Here is a 22,514-nt window from a genome sequence, read left to right on the forward strand (position 1 = left end):
GGTATCCTGTGAATAAAGGAACCGAAAATAAATTTGTGGCTGGTTGCCGTCTCAACACCGTCAACATTTGTCTTCAAATAACAGCCACGGTCTCCAAACATGTCATCACATGACAAAATTGCATTACTGCGATTCATTGACAGAACACTTAAAAGGTGCAACATGTATACTAGGGAGACTTCTTACATCGCGCTTGTCCGCCCTATTCTGGAGTCTTGCTGTGCGGTGTGGGATCCGCATCAGATGGGACTGACGGATGACATCGAAAAAGTACAAAGAAGGGCAGCTCGTTTTGTATTACGTGAAGTAGGGGAGATAGTGCCACAGACATGATACGTAAATTGGAGTGGCAATCATTAAAACAAAGGCGTTTTTCGTTGCGACGGGATCTTCTCATGAAATTTGAATCACCAATTTTCTCCTCAGATTGCGAAACCATTCTGTTTGCACTCACCTACATGGGGAGAGATGATCATCACGATAAAATAAGAGAAATCGGGGCTCGCACAGAAAAATTTAAGTGCTCGTTTTTCCCGCGCGCCGTTCGATAGGGGAACTGTAGGGAGACAGCTTGAAGGAGGTTCATTGAACGCTCTTCTAGGCATTTTATTGTGAATAGCAGAGTACAGTAATCACGTAGATGTAGATGTTGATGTAGATGCTGGCTGCTGCACCCCTGTGTTGTGGAAGTCAAGGGCTGGGGGACTGTTAGAAATGCATACAACTGGTCAGCAGTAGACCGCCGGACACGTAGCCAAGCCAAGCGGCGCAAGTGTCGCGTTTGTGCCATCTAAGGCCGCCTGAGATTTACCATGTGGTGCAGCGCCTTTCATGTAAAACTGCCAGGAGCAGGCCAGGAGGGGGGCGGGGGGGGGGGGGCAGACGGCCGTCAGGACTGCGGTACTACCTGATGCGGGATGGTGACGGAGGGCGGCGGCGAGGAGCCAGACGCAACAAACAGTATTGCACTCGAGCCCGGTAGTGCACCGCGAAGCATCTCAATGACTTTGCGATCGCACTATACGAAGCGATCAGCGATTGGAAGTTAAAAAAGAGTATCTATGTACTATGAAATGCAAATTATGTCCTTCTCAGCAGAGCGTAAGTCTCTGATTTCCCATCCTCTAAATTGCTTTTTTTTTTGTTTTTGTTTTTGTTTTCTACCACCTATCTCCGTTTTATAAACGATTTCCGTCTCTACTGCCTCCTCTGAATTGACCATTGAATTGTACAGCGAAATTTCGGAATTCCCGCCAATAGGGTAGGCTGGGGAGAGTGGGGAGGGGGTGGAGGGAGGAGGCTGGGGCCCACGTGCATTCTGAGAAAAACACATGACGTCATCCTGTGGTGGGAATAGACGTGGTCGGGGAGGAAGTAATTGATCAATTTAATTAACTTGCATATCAATTTGATATCAAAAAATTGCGCTCGTAAGAACATCTCCCTACTACTTCAGTCTGTTATAGGTGAGTGGTTGTCTTTTCTTTATTTTACATATTGTTCCATCGTGGAATTTCTATTAGTAGACGAATATTTGAAAATGCAATTCAGCATTTCTGTTTTTGCCTTGCTACCGTCAATTTCGATTCCTGTCTTTTTCACAAGTGACTGGACGTTAATCGTCGTGTAGCTAACAGGGTTTAGATAACATGACGAGATTTTCTTAGGGTTTTGTGACAACACCTGTGACAAGATTCTGCTATGGTAACCAAGGGAGTGGTCAGAATGAGAAAAGATTGAATAACCAAAGAAAGGTTTACATACTATGAGTTGGAGTATGAAATGTTAGAAGTTTGAACACTGTAGGGAAGCTGGAAAATGTGAAAAGGACAATTCAAAGGCTCAGTCTGTTCAGTGAAGTGAAACGGAAATAAGATAAGGGTTTCTGGCCAGACATATATAGGGTCATAACAACAGCAGCAAATAATAGTATTTTGGGAGTATGATTCGTTATGAACAGGAAAGTAGGACAGAGACTGAGTTACTGTGAACAGTGACTCGGCGTTAAATCCTGAGCTTTCTGGGGTCGCGTAGGCCGCGGCGCGTACGTCATGAAGGCACGCCTGAACTCGCTCGCTCGTTCAGTTCAGCAGACAAAATGCGTTTCTAAATCTGTTAGTTCGCTGCTGGGTGCGTAAGTACTAACGTGATTTGCATCTTCTTCTAGAATCTGCTGTTATGAAGTCTTACTAATTAAAAGTACTACAACGTCATTTAATTTAAGGTCAATAGTCGATATACGAGGGCTATTCGGAAAGTAAGGAATGATCGGTCGCGAAATGAAAACCACAGTGAAAACCCGATGAAGCTTTGCACAGATGTGTTGGGCAGAGTCTCTAGTATGCCCATCGATAGCGTTACGTCTTTCTTTTTAGTTCTAAGCACACAGGGAGCACTTAAAGATACCTTGAGCAATAGTGTCTACCGCCAAGTACGAGGGCCTCCTGAGAAATTTCGCCTGAAGCTATGCAGCCAACATTACATAACTGTCGTGCGGTTTCTTCTTCAAGACAGTTCACAGCCGCATTCAGCAGGGGCAATGAAGATGTTCCTGCATCGTTTTCAATTGGAAATGTTTGATTACCCACAATACAGCCCGTAGTTGTCTCCCTCTGAGTTCCATCTCTGCTCACACGAACCGCTGGCTATGAAGACAACATTTTGGCACAGACAACGAGCTGTAGGCCAGCGTAGAGAATTGGCGAAAAGCAATGGCGGCTGTCTTCTGTAACGAGGGTACCGGAAAATTAGTACAACGCTACGACAAACGTCTAAGTCGGATTGGTGACTATGGAGATAAGTAGCTGGAAGTTGTTGCAAATAAAACAATTTTGATTTTCACTGTGGTTTCCATATCGCGACCTATCGTTCCTTACTTTCCGAATAGCCCTCGTACATAGTATATCGGCTTGTCTATAGCGTTTACTCTCTTCTGCTTGACAGTCCTCATTTCATAAAAGGAGTGGTGCCTTAAGCAGCTGATAATCATTTTGGCATCATTTTAATTTCATTGTACCCCACTACAGCCGTAACAAATTATAAGTAGGCCTATGGATTTTCGATCATTGTAGGACTAATAACAGTAAGACTGCATAATAGCGAATTCCAATAAAAGATGCAATTCTTGTTTGTATGTACGCACATAGTTACGAGTTAACAGGTCTAGAAACGCAGCGTTTCTGCATAGTTGAGGGAGAGAGCGAGCGAGCTCAAGTCTATCTTCGTGACGTACGTGTCGTGGGCTGTCTTTCTCGTAAGACTCTGGTCGCGTCTCGAGACGTCACGCCACCACGTACCTTGCGCTGCCTCTAGATGTCACACTGAACGAGTCGTCTTTAAACTGTGGTGGCACGTACGAACGGACGAATGCCGAGTGCAAACTCCCCTGTTGCACCTCTAGTGTTGAGGCAAAAATGTAAGATCAGATTGTGGGTAATACGCTAGTAAACGTGTTTTGAACTATTGTATATTTACTGGACCAATTACACATCTCCCTAGCGTTATATACACAAACAGTATATGGAGTTCAATTCAGAGAATATAAAAGATATTTATGCAGGTAAGCCCACATATTTCTCGTTTGAATCCTGTTCAAGAGACATATCACTGAACTAACGAGGACATAGGCTGTAAATTTAGATGTTTTAAGATCTGTTTTTCGCATCAAGCGCAAGAAGTCAAACATGAAGCACACATTACACCTGATTACATAAAACCGCACAATACACAGTGCCTTAATTTAGACAGTAAATCTGCATGACTCTGCCAGCAACATTTCTTCAAGCGACGCTTATTTACAGTAAACAGTGCTACAGCAACCAACAACAAATGCGAGAAAAAGAATACGTGCTCACAATTTATCAGCGGCAACAGTCAGTGGTAATAGTGAAACCGAAGTAAAGTTTGGTGGTCTGGATCGTGATAAAAGCGAGACTGAAACTTTTCGTCACTAGCAGTGACTGGGAGATTGTGTAGGTACATGGTGAAAGACCCCTCGGATATGGTAAAGTTAAAATTTATTTAAAAAAAATGAAACATCGATAAAGACAGAAGCAAAGACCGACCGTAAGGAGCATACAAATGAACAAGAAACATCATTTACTTTTCTGTGCACATAATTTTGTTTCACTCTTTCGTATGTAAAAGGATGTTTAAGATGTATTGTTCGAAGTATGACGTGCTACGAGTATTTTGTATTATATGTGATTCTGAATAAGAGAAGACTTAACAGCAGTATTAAGTATTTTTATTGAATTGAAGTGGTGGCAAATTGAGAGGATTCTGTTCATCTTAAGAGGCACTGGTGCTCTTTGAGTTGGCTGCCTGCATCTGCAACTGAAATGTAGGAGAGGAAGTCCGTGGTCCTATTTCGTAAGATTAACAGAAGTATAAGAGGTTTCAGAAGACGACAAGTATAATTAAAATATATATAGTTATGAACACACAAAAAAATAAGAAGCGACGCAAGTAAGGTGAATGAAGAATAGCACAATTTCGTACACGCAGAACATTTACTAATAATGCAACTGTACTATCCTTTAATTTTTTCCATTTTTAATTATATATCGTTTTTTAATTATTATACTACAATATACAGCTTTAATAAAGTCTGGTAGAAGTATGGACGAAATTTAAAGAGCTTTAGTCCATCAGAATAGCAGAATGTTTCCATAGTTGGTGGAATAAATGACGTTTGCACAAACAAACTAATATAGTCACGTAGAACGTTGAGAAACATTGTGAGTGAAGCGAAAAAGCAAATAAATATCATGACAGGCATCCCTCATGTAAGTCATCTAGTAGAATCTAGTATCGTACTTAAAAATTCAAAACGCTGGATTGCATCTACAGAAAGATCTGCTAGTCAACTGGAAATGCAACTGAGTATTCTATATCTCCTCTGTTTACTGATAATGCCCAATAATTTCTTCGCTGCATGGAGAAACGAGCATACGGAATGCACCAGCATTACTGATAAAACGTCATGGCAGATTAATCTGGTTTTAATCTGTGAGGAGGTTTCATTTAATTTCAGCGCTCACCCACTGCAGAGCGAAAATTCTTTCTGGATTATTACTGATGTTTCCAAGTCATTTCACATATCTGAATCAAATTTTAATTTGTCTCATGTTGTCCATAATTGAAAATAAAATTATGTTATTTTCATTAGAAAATTATGATTTCTTTATTATCATTTCCAAGTGCAAAAATTATAGAATTTAAATAGAAGTAAAAAAAATTGGTGTTAAGGGAGATTTGACCCCAAGACCAGTATAATATGAAGATTCAAAGCTGTTCATTGAGTTAAGAATATAAACTTTGTTTTTAGATATTGTTTTACACTTAACGGGCTCGGAATTCATCTCATTTTTAGAGGCCACTTCTTCGAGGTTTTTTCTTTTTTAAAATTGTTTCACATAATTTTAGTAAACTAATGCCAGGCAACTTCTTCGAGATTTTTTCTTTTTTAAAAACTGTGTCACTTAGTCTTAATAAACTGATGCCTGAGCACAGACTTTCATTTTTTCCCCTTTATTGTCATTTCATTCCCCCCTCCCCCCAGGGACACGGATGGGCTGGCAGTGGTCAATTCGCCGCTCTTCAGCCAAGATGTTACATACAATACCACAGGAGAGCATTAGATACGTAAAACACAGGGATGAAATATGAAATGTACGCATGAGGAAGGGGAAACAATTGGAGTCAAAATATACAAAAAAGGGGTAGGTTGACAAGACACATTGACATAAAATCCACACACAGTTAAAACAGCACTCAATAAAGACGTAGCACATAAACACTGGCGGCACGAATAGCACAATTAAAAACGGCGTTCACTGTATGGGACGACGACACTGAACACACACTTCACTTATGTTACATACATGGCGAGACCAAAACACGACAAAGTAACTGCTTTAAAAGCTGAAGAGCCTGCCAATGGAGGGGAGGTCGGAGATGAGGGAGAGAGGAAAGAGAGATGGTGGTTGAAGGAGGAGGGAGGGGCAGGAAGCTGGGAAAGGGGTGGAGTCGGTAGCACACCAAGGGGCGGGACTTGGGGTGGGAGAGCAAGGTCTAGGAAAAGAGAAGTGAGAAGGACAGGGTGGCGGAGGGAGGAGGGAAGAAACAGCAGAGGGGGGGAAGGAGAGGGACCAAAGGGAGGGGGGAGGGGATAAGGAGGGCAGAGTTGGAAGGAAGGATAAATATCTGGGCGAAGCACATCATATGGGACAGGGAGACGTTGGAAGTTCCTTTGGGAGAGGAAGTGGCGGGTATGGAGATGGAAAGAGGGGGCGACACACCGGTAAAGGCGTGGCAGCAGGCGGGGAATGGAGTGGAGAGGAAAGGAGACACAAGGGGGATGGGGGGGGTGAGGCGAATCGAGCTAGCGGTTGGCGTAGAGGATTTGGATGTGTTCAAGGCAAGGAGGAGATGTGGAAACGGGTTGAGGACAGACTTCCAAATCCTATAAATGTACATAAACGAAATCGTACAGAGCCAGTCCACAAGGTCATCTTGTCAGATAAAAGCTCATACATACGTTCACCTTCGTAAAATCTATACAAACTGCTGTCTGACCAGGATAAAAACACATACAGAGGACGAAACAATTCTGACAATAACTCAAATACATTTCATTAACTTTTAAATGTCTGGAAAAGAACGACTCGCTAAGAGTGCCGTCTAGTGGAAGCCCTAGGTACCAAGTGGTGTGACATCACGAGCTGCGGCCCCAGAAAGCTCAGGATTTAACGCTGAGTGAACAGTTCAGTGACAGGGTTGGCTCATCGGAATTGACAGCGCTACCAACAGTAGTTCTGGCTTAGATGCTGACATCACTAGCGGAAGATGAAGAAATAGAGAAATTATATGAGAGCACTGATTGGATAACGCAGTACCAGAATGTAAAAGGAGATCATAATCTAATAATCATTGGGAATTTGAATGCAGTAGTAGGGGAAGGAACAGAAGATAAGTTATGGAAGAATGTGGACCTGAAAAGGAATAAGAGAGAAGAAAGGCCTAACTGAGTTCTTCAATAAGTTTCAGTTAGTAACAGCGAATACACTGTTCAAAAATCACAAGAGGAAGAGGTACGCTTGGAAAAGGCCTGTTAAGAGATTGCGAAATCAAGCGTACCCAGGAGCATATACGGATTCGGATGATGAAGAGTAGGACGGAATTTAAGAATCACTGTACAAAGAAGTGGGATATTGTAGTAGCTATTGAGGAATGCTGAGATACGTTTGAAGTTCTTTGAGGCTGTAAATAGGTACTGTGGTAATGTATAGAGCAGTAGCCAGTTCAGTTGAAAAGGAATGGACATCTCTAAAAAGGACAACCACAGAAGTTGAACAGCCTAACGTAGGTACAAGGAGGGTAATTGAAGACAAACCTTGGATAATCGAAGACTTTTTCAATTAATCGACGAAAGAGGGAAGCGCGAAAATGTTCATGGGAGTTCAAGACACAGAAATATGTCACGTGGGAATTAAATAATTAGGAAGTGCAGGAAAGTCAAGGCGAAATTCCCACAGGAAGAACGTTAAGAAGTAGAAACAGAAGCAGTCATTGGAAGGACTGATTAAGCATATAGGAAGTCAAAATAATTTTCATGAAATTAAAAGCAAGGGCGTCAGTAGTAAGACTGCACTGGCAATTCCAGTGTTAAGCGGAGAGGAGTGAGGGAATAGGTAGAAGGAGTACACTGAAGGTCTCTGTGAGGACGAAGACTTGTCTGACGATGTGACTGAGGAAGAACTGGGAATCGATATGGAAAACATGTTAGACCCGGTACAATGGTTAGATTTTGAAAGTGCTTTGGAAGGATTTACGATCAAATTAGGCAGAAGGGAAAGATAACTTACCACGAAATTTCTGAAATCATTGGAGAAGTATAAACCAAGTGACTATTCAAGCTGCTTTGTAGAATCTACCAGTCTGCAGACATACCATCAGACTTTGTAAAAAATGTCATCCACACGATCCCGAAAGCAGCAAGGTCAGATAAGTGTGAAAGAATCACACAATCAGCTTACAATTACATGCATCCAAGTTGCAGACAAGAATGACGTACAGAAGACTGGAAAAGAAAATGAAGGATCTGTTAGATGCCAATTAGTTTGGTTTTCGAAAAGGTAGGGCACCAGAGAAGCTGTTCTGACGCTGCGAAGTTAATGGAAGCAAGACCTAAGAAAAATCGAGACAGGTTCATGGGATTTGTCGGCCTGGAAAACGTATTCGACAATGTGAAATGGTGCAAAATATTCGAAAGTCTGAGAAAATATGAATAAGCTATAGGAAAAAGCAGATAATATGTAGTGCATAGAAGAACCAGGAGGGAAAAATGGGAATGGAAGACCACGAAGGAAGTGCTCGGATACGAAGGATGTAATTTTTCGCCGCTACTGTTCAATCTATACACCGAAGAAGCAACTGTGGAAACAAAAAGAAAGTCTCAACAGTGGGGATAAATTTCAGGATGAAAGGAAATCAATGATAAAATTCGCTAATGACATCTCTGTCTGCGGTGAAAGTGTAGAATGATTCAGGGCCTGTTGAATGGAATTAATAATCTAATGAGCACAAGATATGGATTGAGAGTTAAGTGAAGACGAAAGTAATGAACAGAAGCAGAAATTAGATTAAGATAACCTTAACATCAAAATTGTTGATCACGAATTAGACGATGTCAAGGAATTCCGCTATCTTGGAAGCCAAGTAACCCACGAAGAACGGAGCTAGGAGGACATAACAAGCAGACTAGCACTGGCGAAATGGGCATTCCTGGCCAAGAGAAGTCTGCTAGTATAAAAAATAGACCTTAGCTTCGAAAAGAAAATTCTGAATATGTACGTTTGGAGCATAGTATTCTATGGTAGTGAATCATGGACAGCGGGAAAACCGGAAAATAAAAGAATCGAAACGTTTGAGACGTAGTGCTGTAGAAGGGTGTTCAAAATTAGGTGGACTGATGAGAAATGAAGTGGTTCATCGCAGAGTCGGCTAAGAAAGGAACATATGGAAAAAACTTACGATAAGAAAGGGCAGGATGATTGGACATAAGTTGAGGCGTCAGGGAATAACTTTCATGGTACTGGAGGGTGCTATAAGTTAAGAACTACAAGGGAAGAGATTGGAGTAAATCCAACAAATAATTTAAGATGTAACTTGCAAATGCTACTCTGAGATGAAGAAGTTGGCACAAGAGAGGAATTATTTTCGGACCACATTAAACCATTCAGAAGGCTGATGAGCCAAAAAAATGTAGTCGTTGAGGTCTTTCTGCATTGCTTTTTTGACAGCGAAATATATTTCATTCAGCGCCTCTTTATACGTACTCCTTTGTTTCGTTTTACACCTGTTGTCAATTGGCCACAGCGTTTTTATAACGTTATTTCTTCTTTACAGAGGCTGTATACCATGGAGCGTCTCTCCCCTCATGGCCTGCTCTACTAGGTACATATCTGTCGGTTGCATGGTTAGCTATTTTTATAAACTTGTGTGACAGTTCTTCTATACGCTCCTACCCAGAGTTAAATGTTTCGAGTTCCTCTTTCAGCTACGGCACGACATCCTTTTTATTTAACTTGCTGAACATACTAGTCCTTCTACTTGTTTTAGCTGCCTTTTGTACTTTAGTAATCAATGTTACAACAGCTTCATGGCCACTGATAGCCGTTTCAGTATGGACAGCCTGATTCAGCATACAGTTTTAAGCTATCAGCAAGCCTTCAAACAGCGCACCCTCCGTCGCAAGGGACTTAAAGATTCATTCTGGACACAATATCTTGGCCTATTCTGTGGCTAAGACCTTCCTTTACAAGGAGTTCTTGTCGAGCAAGGAATGCAAGAGAGCTCCTGTGAAGTTTGCGCGGTAACACAGAGCTACAGCGGAAGTAGAGCTACAAAGGCAGGTTGTAAGTCGTGCCTACATAACGCAGTCAGTAAGGCAAGGTGTTTGAGCCCCGGTGTGCACAGTTACAATCTGACAGGAAGTTGCACTGAGAGGGCGACCAACATTTGATCATTGTTTTAAGGGAGATGGTCAAAATGTAACCATGATTTTACGGGAAATTTAATCGCAATAAATTTCAACAGCCCAACTACAACGCGTTTTCTTGGTGTGGGTGACAATGGAAAGACACGTTTAAGGTGTAAATTCAAGAACAGTATATAACGTATGTGCTGCGAGTTAGCGCTAAGTGTAACGCCCTCACAACTAACGTTATCCTCTGGGAGGAATTTTGTATTTGTTTGACCGTATGTTAACCAAATGGACAGAGGGTATCGAACATGGATTTTGTGACTATGGCAGTTAATAGAAAGCTGAAAGACTTTACTTTTGTAAGTAATTAAAGTAGCAAAGTTCACGTAAATGAAATACTAAACGGTCACCAACATAATTAGGCATAATACTTTGAAACATTAAGTTAAAAAAAAAGACCATGGATTGCTGAAGAGACTTCCATTAATGCTCCTTTTAAACAGTGCAATGGATACACGCAACTAACGAACGAACTACTTAGTGGTTAGCAGTAGATAGCTTTCTAAAAGTTCAAATGGCTCTGAGCACTATGCGACTTAACTTCTCAGGTCATCAGTCGCCTAGAACTTAGAACTAATTAAACCTAACTAACCTAAGGACATCACACACATCCATGCCCGAGGCAGGATTCGAACCTGCGACCGTAGCGGTCGCTCGGTTCCAGACTGTAGCGCCTAGAACCGCACGGCCACTCCGGCCGGCGATAGCTTTTTACACAAACCAGCAAATGTAGAGAACTAAATACTACTTCACTCATAGTAATAAAAGTTACTATAGCAATCAGTAATTAATTCAGTACTAATTCAACATTAAGATGCTACTAAAGACATACAGGACTGAAATTGGGCATGGAAAAAGTTCTGATTTCGGCTAACACGTACATACCACAAATGAAATTGAATAGTCGTACACCTATACTTTTTATGCCTTCATTATTAGCAATGTTACAGATTTCTTTTAATGGCAGGCCGGCCGGAGTGGCCGAGCGGTTAAAGGCGCTACAGTCTGGAACCGCACGACCGCTACGGTCGCAGGTTCGAATCCTGCCTCGGGCATGGATGTGTGTGATGTCCTTAGGTTAGTTAGGTTTAAGTAGTTCTAAGTTCTAGGGGACTTATGACTACAGCAGTTGAGTCCCATAGTGCTCAGAGCCATTTGAACCATTTTTTAATGGCAACAAAAAACTTTGGTTTGACTTTCTCAGAGTGGAAAAGAATATAGTGGGGGCCCACAAACTGTCATTTACTCTATAGGTAAATTCTGTAACTATTTCAGAGACAATTACGTTACACTAATGTGGATTTATAACTCCTCTTGAATTTGTTTATATTCCAAAACTATATAGCTATTTACTCAATTAATATTTTCAAATAAAACTTCAGAAATTAGTTCCTAGTAATAGTCACAACAAAGTTAAGTTTCATGAAAGTTCAAATATGTGCCTCTTTCATTACCTGTGAAGCAGGTGGTGTAACTAGCATCATTTATACACTTTACTACTGAAATTCTGCCACATTCAAAGTAGAAACAAATCATTGATTATTCAGAAAGAGAATACTCGGTCTTTAGAACGTTTACGATAGGACCCTGCATAGGTTTCATGATCAGGGCAATTTCAGAGTTCAAATACATATTTTTATCACTGAAATTATTATTGAAAAAACACACACAAATGTACTGGTCCATACTAAAATACATATGTGATTTCCTGAAGATAGCGGAGCAGTGGCGCAATAGTAGCGGCAAGCACGTGACGGCTATCTGGTCTCACTTCTTGCTGTTTAAGGCTCTTTTCAGATTTCTTCTTGGCGACATATCAGTCATTTCAGAGCCATTTCATAATACAAGAGCATTATATTACAGCCGAAACCACATCCGAGGCAATTTCAACATAAATCGGCTTCCGCATGCTTCACTCGGCACCTACGGCGTTGAATGTACAACTGCTGGCCACTGACTGCGTAATGTGCTCTCTCTCTTGCCGCCCAGACTGACCGCTAAATCCATCTTTTCCCGCGCGCCAAGCCCGTTCCGCAGCGGAGGGGGTTCACTACACCTTTTCCTTCATATAATTCAACTTCCTTAAGTATGAACCAGAATTCAAAGTACAATTTTTCTTTTACGAGCATACATCTTTTATAAAGTTTGATTATTTTTAAACATTATTAAACTGTTACAATATGTACATCATATGCTTCCACTTTCCCTCTGACAATTTAAAGATCTTAACTAGTACAGAGCAATTACTTCAAAGTTACATACACATAATTAAATAGCATGACCTACTTTCTACCGATAATGGTGTTACAGGTACGCTGAAACCAATTCAAAGAATTTGACACGCTAACTATTGCTTCTCGGTATATTTATTCGTTAATGAAGTTTGTTGTAAGTAATAAGTCTGTTTTCCAATTCAGCTTAGTATATAATATCTATACTTGTAATATAAACTATCAACATGAAGACTTTAAATGAACTACTTTGGTCCAAAAAGGGGTCCAATATACAGGAACACATTTTTTCAATAATTTGCCACCAATTATTAAGAGCTTAGTCCCAGACAAAGCACAGTTCAAATAAAGTCTGAGAGACTTTTTAGTGGCAAACTCCTTATACTCCACAGATGAATTACTTAACAGAAACTGCTAGACTATTTTAGGTAAAAATGTTCATTAGTGTACCCTGAGAATGTTTGTTCGACAAACAATTTGAAACACCATATCTACATGCAACAATCGCTCCTGGATATCTCATGATGGATAAATTTCGAAACGTGTCATAAGGGCAATACAGTCAATCCTTGTCTGATGTTTGACATTTACCACTGCGGCCCAGTCAGCCTGGATGAAAAACTGATGATTCTGGGTCAATGGGAAGTACCCTATAGGTTTTGATGAGTGAGTTTTCGACAGTCAAAACATGCGACTTTGACTGTATCTTTTGACTGAATTGATTTAGAGGATTAAAAATTTTACACTGTCAGGGGACCACAGACCTTAAAATGTGACATAAACTTGAACATATCACATCCACCTGTTCCTGAGAAAAAGGGTTCTTAACAGTCGGACAGACAGACAGACAGACGGACAACAAGGTGATCATAGAAGGTTTTCGTTATTACTGATTGAGGTATGGAACACTAAGGACTGTATGTCGACAATAGTATCGATTATTATACGAAAACCTTTCGAGATCTGTCGGTCAGGGAATTTGAACGATCGATAGTACTTCACGGGATTAATATTAATAGCTAGGTCTGTTTTTGAACACGACCCGTACGGTACGAACAGTTTACTCCACAGTTCGGGAAATCTCGGGTTCTGTTCAATCTTTTGATCAGCTTGCGATCAAGTGACTTTTGACGGTATTATCACTACGATCTGTAGTAATACGCTACGGATTTTAACAATAAAAAAAACTGTGAAATACACACTGAAATATCTTCTAGGCTGCAGGTTACGGCCGGCCATTGTGGCCGAGCCGTTCTAGGCGCTACAGTCTGGAACCGCGCGACCGCTACGGTCGCAGGTTCGAATCCTGCCTCGGGTATGGATGTGTGTGATGTCCGTAGGTTAGTTAGGTTTAAGTAGATCTAAGTTCTAGTGGATTGATGACCTCAGATGCTAAGTCCCATAGTAGGCCTACTCAGAGCCATTTTGCAGGTTACGCGTAACAACATAAACTAAACAAATAGAAGATTGCGATCATGATTCTGTGTAATTCCGGGCTTTCGATCGTCTCACGATTTGGTGAGGTATGAAGACACTATCTCCAAGCCATGTCATTCCGATGTAATTTATTCTCGCGATAAAAATTACAGTCACGTTTATTAGGCATTTAATTCTTGACTGGTTGTCTCGACTGTTTCGTCTGAATGCTGCCGTATTGTTTTCAAACTGATTAAAATCTGGTAAAGTTTTTTCTGTTATTCAAATATGTGAACAGGGATCGAATCGCTCATTTGCAAGCCACTCGGTAAATCATTACCGCCTCTCATAATCAAATCAAATAATACATTAGGTTCAGCCAAGCAATATTTTTTTGGGAGGACAGTTCAAAGCAGTAGGAGTTTACGCAGTGGTAGGATTAAATGCTGTTTCCTCCACTGTTTCAAAGAAATTGTGAAATTTATGCAGAGCTATAGCTCATTGTTGTGGTTAGTCCCTAGTTTCTTGCGTATCCCTTGCACTCGCGCCGCGCGAGTCGAATGTCGTGTCATTGTTCGATCAAGATCGATACTTTATCGAACGTTGCTACGTATCGGGAAATCTCTAGTCCGTTCGAACGCGAGTATCGTTTGCCCTGCCGTGTTTATAACCGTGATCCCTGACGAAATGTACCGGAGAAATAGGCGGTCAGTAAGGAGCCGGGAGATTTACAGAAAACTGTTTTCATAAGGGAGATCTCGAGAAACACGGGATGTTTTCTTTTTCAGTTACTATCTGGTTCACTCAAACATTAGAGGTAAACGTGACCTACCCCTTCCTCCGTACCCTATAAACACTTATGTATGTTCTTGCATTATTGACATTCAGAGGCAGAAAAAAAATTGTTTGTTTCAACTACAAGTGATTTTATCTATTGAATAACTTTTTTAATAGGTTAACTAGCAGTGTTACGAGTGGGCTGTCCTCATAGTACAGCGCACAAAATGAGACGTGATGCATTATTCTGTTTCTTGTCACGTTATTCACTGATAAAATACTATAGTGCGCAACGAATGAAGCAAGAAAGTGCGCGTTTCTTGTCCCTCGTCATAATCTCGGCGACATTAGAATATGCTTTTCTTCCATGACGTCAAATGGCTCTGAGCACTATGGGACTTAACTTCTGAGGACCGAGGGAGGTGGCGCAGTGGTTAGCGCACTGGACTCGCATTCGGGAGGACGACGGTTCAATCCCGTCTCCGGCCATCCTGATTTAGGTTTTCCGTGATTTCCCTAAATCGTTTCAGGCAAATGCCGGGATGGTTCCTTTGAAAGGGCACGGCCGATTTCCTTCCCAATCCTTCCCTAACCCGAGCTTGCGCTCCGTCTCTAATGACCTCGTTGTCGACGGGACGTTAAACACTAACCACCACCACCTTAACTTCTGAGGTTATCAGTCCCCTAGAACTTAGAACTACTTAAACCTAACTAACCTAAGGACATCACACACATCCATACCCGAGGCAGGATTCGAACCTGCGACCGTAGCAGTCGCGCGGTTCCAGACTGTAGCGCCTAGAACCGCTCGGCCACCTCGGCCGGCCTTCCATGACGTCGTTCACAACACTGGAATGTACTTCTAATTGTAGCGTCAGTTCTTATCGGTGCCACGTGATGTTGCCGCGGAAGCGGACGAAACAGTTGACGGTCGCCGGAACTCGTGACGTTTAACTGCACAGAATGAAGCAGCAAGCGCGCAGTCGAATGGTGCTTCGGTGGCTAGACTAACGTGTGTGCGATGCTGAGGCGTAAATGACATAATTGACGAAATATAAACGTAATGTTCGTATACGTTCTAGCAGCGTTGATAAGTGTTGGTTCTTGCGAAGATGCAGACAAACGTTTTGCAGGTATGCTTAGAGAATAACTTACAGCTTTATTTTTTTTTTGTCGTTGACATATATTCGTAACCAGCCAGCTGCAAGTACAATATGAGATTGTGTTTGTTATATTCCACAGTACGCATAAACCTGAATAATCGCTAAACAAGTACATTTTTTAATTTTGTTAGTGATAACTTTCTTACAACGCACTGGAATAGCATGTAGCTTTCGGCCAAAAAATCACTAATTCCGGTATAAAACTTTGTCCGTTGCTTCCCCTGAAAACTTTGAAACCCACAAGTGTTTATTGATTTTCCAGAACCGCCTTTATTCCGGAACTGAGAGAGGCGTAATGACTTCTTGATTACAACGAAAATGTCTATTGACCATGTTTCCGTCAAGACGTTTGTGCATAGTTGATTGTTAAAGGGTCGTGTGTTCTTTTATTTATTAACTGTCATTCAAACCTTTACAATTGTAGATAGCAGCTTGCGTTACGTAAATGACAGATAAAACATGTATTTACAGATTTTATAGGCGTCATCGTCATAATTTTACTACAAAAGTAGGTAACTAAGGACTCTATACTACTAACTGCCTAATTCGTGGTTCAGTCATCTGGTCCCAGTTGCAGGCTGTCCGTTTAATGGCTTCCAGGGGAAACAAAAACATGATTTTCAATATTTCATATAATTATTGACCGAATTTAAAATGCTGTCATAATCTACTAAGAGATATAACCTTATGTTAAAGATTTAACACTGTAAGCCAAGTATTATAGTTAGCAACTAAATACATGCTTTGAGGTAGCATAACGCGCGGCGCACAAATTACCCTGTTTATAGCCATCCGTTATATGATAATGAAAGCACTCAGTGACTTGCAACAAACTTTTCACATAATTTCAAACCTTTACGAAACACTTTCTCGTGACGCTCGTCACAGAATGATGACAGGTTCGGTGTTCATGCAGTAAAACTGCCGCATCAGGCATGAAAATTTAATTTAGTACTTCCATACTACTTACTACAGATGACTGAAGAGACGTGACGTCATAAACAGTGATATTCGTGAAAAAACTAGCCTTTGCTTTAAGAAAAGCGCAAATTACCCGTCTTAACTCATCCAGTGTTTGATAATTAGAGCACTCACCGATTTCCAACAAACTTTAAACATAATTTCAAATCTTTTCTAAGATTTTCTCGCTTGTATGCTTAACGTTAAATATTCAACACATTAACTGTCTTGCAAAGCAATCTATTTTTGAAAATATAATGTTAAGTTGATAGATAAAACATCTACTCGCCAAGTAGTGGCGGGAGCACACATATAAAATGTATTAAAGTTTGCAAGCTTTCGGAGCCGGTGGCTTCTTCAAGGGTTGAAGGGAAAGGAAGGGGGGCAAAGAAAAGGACTGGTGGAGTTGAGGAAAAGGGGTCGAGTCAGGAAAATCACAGGCAACAGTCGCTTTTCCTTCTTCATCAGCACTCACACGCGAATACGACCAAAGCGTCATTAGGCTACGACGTGTTGTCTTTACTGACCATTTCAATGTGCACTTCACTTGCAACTTTTGCTCGTATTTTGCATGTGTGGGCTCAAATAAGTGACCGTAAAAGTGAGCTCAGATCAGAAACATAGCAGTCGACAAGAGCCGCAAAATGCATTGCAGCTGACGGTGAACTTTTTGAACATCTTTTCGTGAGGAAATGTACACAGTTAAACAAAACATTAGATCACAATATTTCATTTACTCTCACTTGCATTTGTTCTGTTCCCCATTGTTTTCATCAGTTTCCTCGGAAACTGTTAAGAACGGGGCATATGTTCATTTGACGTTTATTGTTCAGCATCACTAATACTATCACACTTCAAGACGCGTACTCTTCCTCCTGAGTCACCCAGTGCAAACCAGTTGTTTCGTAAGTGTGAGAACATATCTGCGGTACATAAAATACTGGAAACCTGCTTGTTTGGAAAATGTAGTGAAAACGTGATGTAAAAAATTAGACATCCAAAACATAGGTTAACTTCATTTCATTGTATCTAAACATCAGCTAAAACGAGCATGAAACGATCGTCAAAGATTATCACAGAGATATCACAATATGCACCATGGAAACTATGTTATATCAAGGAACAAGGTAGTGGAATTGTTTATTTAACACGATTACATTAACTTTGTAATAAATACTTTATGACAATGTTTAAACTGTATAACATGCAGATCCAACTTCAAAGGCCACATGTAAACACTGTAAAATGCATTATCGTAATACAAATATGGAGAATCATGGAAGTTAACATCATGAGGCAAATAATTATATATCATCATCATCATCATCATCACCAGTTATCTGCTATAGTAGCAGGTCCTTTGCCTCTCCATTTTCTGCGATCCATTGCTTCCTTCTTAAGGCTTCTGTATGTTGTACCGTCCATCACGTCATCCAGTATCTGGAATCTCTTCCTTTCTCGCTTCCTTTTCCCTTCTACATAACTTTCTAAAACTGTTTTTATCAGTCCGTCGTTGTTACTTAATATATGCACAATCTAATTTCTTTTTTTTTCCTTTTTATTACATCTAGTAACTGTCTTTTCTCTCCCACTCTTCTCAGTACCTCTTCATTTTTTACTCTGTCCATCCAACTTATTCTTTCTATCCTCCGCCATGTCCATATCTCAAAAGCCTCCAGCCTTTCTCTGTCTTTCGTCCTCAAAGTCCATATTTCAGCGCCATATAGAAGAACACTCCATACAAGACATTTTATGAGTCTCTTCCTGAGTTCTCTGTCCAGACCGCTGCAGAAAATTCTCCTTTTCTTATAGAACACCTCTTCTGCCAATGCTATCCTTGTTTTAATTTCTGTGGTGCACTTCCAGTCGGCGTCTATCCTGCTTCCAAGATACTTAAAATTTTGCACCTGTTCTAGTATTTCTCCATTCAGAATAATTTTTATTTCTTTATTTCCTCCTAGTGCCAATACTTTTGTTTTCTTTGCGTTAATTTTCATTCCATAATTTTTTCCGTTAGCTTCAATGGTGTCCAGCAAATCCTGTAATTCTTTTTCCCCTGTGAAACACCCTACTCCTCTACCTCAAATTTCTACTCCTTTGTCATCTAATGAGCATTGGTCAATCATATTTTCCAAATAGAGGTTGAAAAGAGTAGGTGATAAACAGCATACTTGTCTTACTCCTTTTCCTAGTTCGATCCAGTTTGTACTTTCTCCTCTCACTTTAACTGAGGCTTTTTGATTAAGATTTAATGAGTTTACAAGTCTTCTGGTTTAACAGTCCACTTTCTTTTCCCTCGTTATAGTCGCTAGCTTGTCCCAAACCACATCGTGCGGTAGCGTTCTCGCTTCCCACGCCCGGGTTCAATTCCCGGCGGGGTCAGGGATTTTCTCTGCCTCGTGATGACTCGGTGTTGTGTGCTGTCCTTTGCTTAGTTAGGTTTAAGTAGTTCTAAGTTCTAGGGGACTGATGACCATAGATGTTAAGTCCCATAGTGCTCAGAGCCATTTGAACCCAAACCACATTGTCAAATGCCTTTTCTAGATCGATGAAGCACACATATAGGTCTCTTCCATTTTCAATAAACCTTTTTCGCAAGATTCGTAGGACCCCTATTGCATCTCTGGTGCTCGTATTCCGTCTAAAGCCAAATTGCTCCTCGCCAAGATTCTCCTCCATTACTTTTCCAAGTCTTTTATTAATTATTCTTAACATAACTTTGGCTGCATGTGAAATGAGGCCGATTGTCCTGTGCTCGCTGTATTTCTTGGTTCCTTGTTTTTTCGGTAATGGAATCATTACTGTTGTCAGAAAGTCCTCAGGCCATTCACCACTGTCATATATTTTAGTACATAACCTCAATATTTCTCTTATTCCATCTTGGTTCAAGCATTTTGACATCTCTCCCGGTATCGTATCTGTACCTACCGCTTTGCCATTTTGCATTGCACCTATGGCAAACTTTACTTCTTCCATTATGATGGTTGGTCCTTTCTCGGCATCACTTACACTGTTGTGCGATTCAAGTTCCAGAGTTTCTGGTTTTCTATTGTGTCATATAGCTCTTTTAGATATTCTTCCCATCTCTGGAGGATAATTATATAAAGCACTACATATTAGACAGTTAATTGCCTCACGAGGTTTAACTTCCATGATTCTTGGTATTTATGTTACGATAATGCATTTTATGATGTTTACATCCGCGTTTTGAAATTTGATGTCCATGGTATACATTTCAAACACTGTCATATAGTATGTATTGCAAAGATAATGTAATCGGGTTAAATAAAAAATTCCTTGTTTCTTAACGTATCATAGATTACATGGTGCACTGTTGTGATGTCTCTGTGCTGATCTTTGATGATCGTTTCACTTATGCTCACATTAGTTGATGTTTGGATACAGTGAAACGAAGCTTACATCTGTGTTAGATAATAGCCCCACTACATTTGCCAGACATGCAAGTTTCTAGCCTTTTCATGTACCGAAGATATATTCTCACACTTACAAGATAACTGGTTTGTATACAATGATATGTACTTTTCGACGATGACTTACGTTTCACACAAATCCGACGATTTTTTGACATGTAATTTCACAACTCGTGCATTTAATAAATAAATTTTTCCTTTTTGTAAATTTTTCCCAGCTTTTTATTTGTACATTTTATTGTTTATTTATTCCAGTGTAACACTTAAAAATGGCCTAAGACCGAAATCTTAATAGTGAATAAACGCAATACGTGCAGTCAAATGGCGGAAATATCTATTCGAAAATTTTATATGACTGAGGCTCCAGAAAAAGAGAAAAAAATCATGATGTCTGGGGTGATATTTGACACCTACGTTCTGGAGATGACGGGATGATTCCGTAATGGAAGTACACCCTTATTGTTAACGTTAGATATCGTCTGCCACACGTCTAGTCTGTAAACCCCGATCATCTGGTGGTGGTGGCAGGGGTTGGTGTGGTTACAAGTTAAAGTCACGGCAGCGCATCTGTTCTTTGTATGCTCTCACTTTCACTTCAGGGATGTGATCGAAAGGGGACCTTGCTCTCATATTGGTGAAAGCCTTTGTGCAGTTGTATCCAGACAAATTTCACCGAAATTTAATACTGCTGTAGCTCAACCTTTTTTTTTTGTGCCTTTGTCCAACGGTTTCGCATGTTCTGCATGGTTAAAGTCGGATTTGAATGGGTTAATTTAAGGGGTGGCCGGATGACCTTCCTGTCGCCACACCGGGACGCGGATGATGATGATAATGATAATGATGAGGACAACAGAAACACCCAGTCCCAGGGCAAAGAAAATCTCCAACCCGTCCGGGAATCGAAACCGGGACCCCGTGATCCAGAGGCAGCAACGCTAGCCACTGGACCACGAGCTGCACAGAGTACGCGAAAGAACTTGCCCCCCTTCTAACAGCCGTGTACCGCAAGTCTCTAGAGGAACGGAAGGTTCCAAATGATGGTAAAAGAGCACAGGTAGTCCCAGTATTCAAGAAGGGTCGTCGAGCAGATGCGCAAAACTATAGGCCTGTATCTCTGACGTCGATCTGTTGTAGAATTTTAGAACATGTTTTTTACTCGAGTATCATGTCGTTTTTGGACATCCAGAATCTGCTCTGTAGGAATCAACATGGATTCCGGAAACAGCGATCGTGTGAGACCCAACTCGCTTTGTTGTTGTTGTTGTGGTCTTCAGTCCTGAGACTGGTTTGATGCAGCTCTCCATGCTACTCTATCCTGTGCAAGCTTCTTCATCTCCCAGTACCTACTGCAACCTACATCCTTCTGAATCTGCTTAGTGTATTGATCTCTTGGTCTCCCTCTACGATTTTTACCCTCCACGCTGCCCTCCAATGCTAAATTTGTGATCCCTTGATGCCTCAAAACATGTCCTACCAACCGATCCCTTCTTCTAGTCAAGTTGTGCCACAAACTTCTCTTCCCCCCAATCCTATTCAATACCTCCTCATTAGTTACGTGATCTACCCACCTTATCTTCAGCATTCTTCTGTAGCACCACATTTCGAAAGCTTCTATTCTCTTCTTGTCCAAACTGGTTATCGTCCATGTTTCACTTCCATACATGGCTACACTCCATACAAATACTTTCAGAAACGACTTCCTGACACTTAAATCTATACTCGATGTTAACAAATTTCTCTTCTTCAGAAACGATTTCCTTGCCATTGCCAGTCTACATTTTATATCCTCTCTACTTCGACCATCATCAGTTATTTTACTCCCTAAATAGTAAAACTCCTTTACTACTTTAAGTGTCTCATTTCCTAATCTAATCCCCTCAGCATCACCCGATTTAATTTGACTACATTCCATTATCCTCGTTTTGCTTTTGTTGATGTTCATCTTATATCCTCCTTTCAAGACACTGTCCATTCCGTTCAACTGCTCTTCCAAGTCCTTTGCTGTCTCTGACAGAATTACAATGTCATCGGCGAACCTCAAAGTTTTTACTTCTTCTCCATGAATTTTAATACCTACTCCGAATTTTTCTTTTGTTTCCTGTACTGTTTGCTCAATATACAGATTGAATAACATCGGGGATAGGCTACAACCCTGTCTCACTCCCTTCCCAACCACTACTTCCCTTTCATACCCCTCGACTCTTATAACTGCCATCTGGTTTCTGTACAAATTGTAAATAGCCTTTCGCTCCCTGTATTTTACTCCTGCCACCTTCAGAATTTGGAAGAGAGTATTCCAGTTAACGTTGTCAAAAGCTTTCTCTAAGTCTACAAATGCTAGAAACGTAGGTTTGCCTTTTCTTAATCTTTCTTCTAAGATAAGTCGTAAGGTTAGTATTGCCTCACGTGTTCCAACATTTCTACGGAATCCAAACTGATCTTCCCCGAGGTCCGCTTCTACCAGTTTTTCCATTCGTCTGTAAAGAAT

General features: G+C 40.8%; 1 protein-coding gene across 1 annotated transcript in view; it reads left to right on the plus strand.

Moving 5' to 3' along the window:
• Positions 1 to 15,446: 15,446 nt before the first annotated feature.
• The window catches only part of LOC126259652 (neural proliferation differentiation and control protein 1), a 1,177,794-nt gene continuing 1,170,726 nt past the window's right edge, over positions 15,447 to 22,514 (plus strand). The window contains exon 1 of the mRNA XM_049956584.1: positions 15,447 to 15,605. Within this exon, the coding sequence (XP_049812541.1) occupies positions 15,536 to 15,605 (70 nt within the window). The 5' untranslated portion in view covers positions 15,447 to 15,535. The remainder of the gene's footprint in view (positions 15,606 to 22,514) is intronic.

This window comes from Schistocerca nitens, chromosome 5, assembly GCF_023898315.1.
Source record: "Schistocerca nitens isolate TAMUIC-IGC-003100 chromosome 5, iqSchNite1.1, whole genome shotgun sequence".
NCBI lineage: Eukaryota > Metazoa > Arthropoda > Insecta > Orthoptera > Acrididae > Schistocerca > Schistocerca nitens.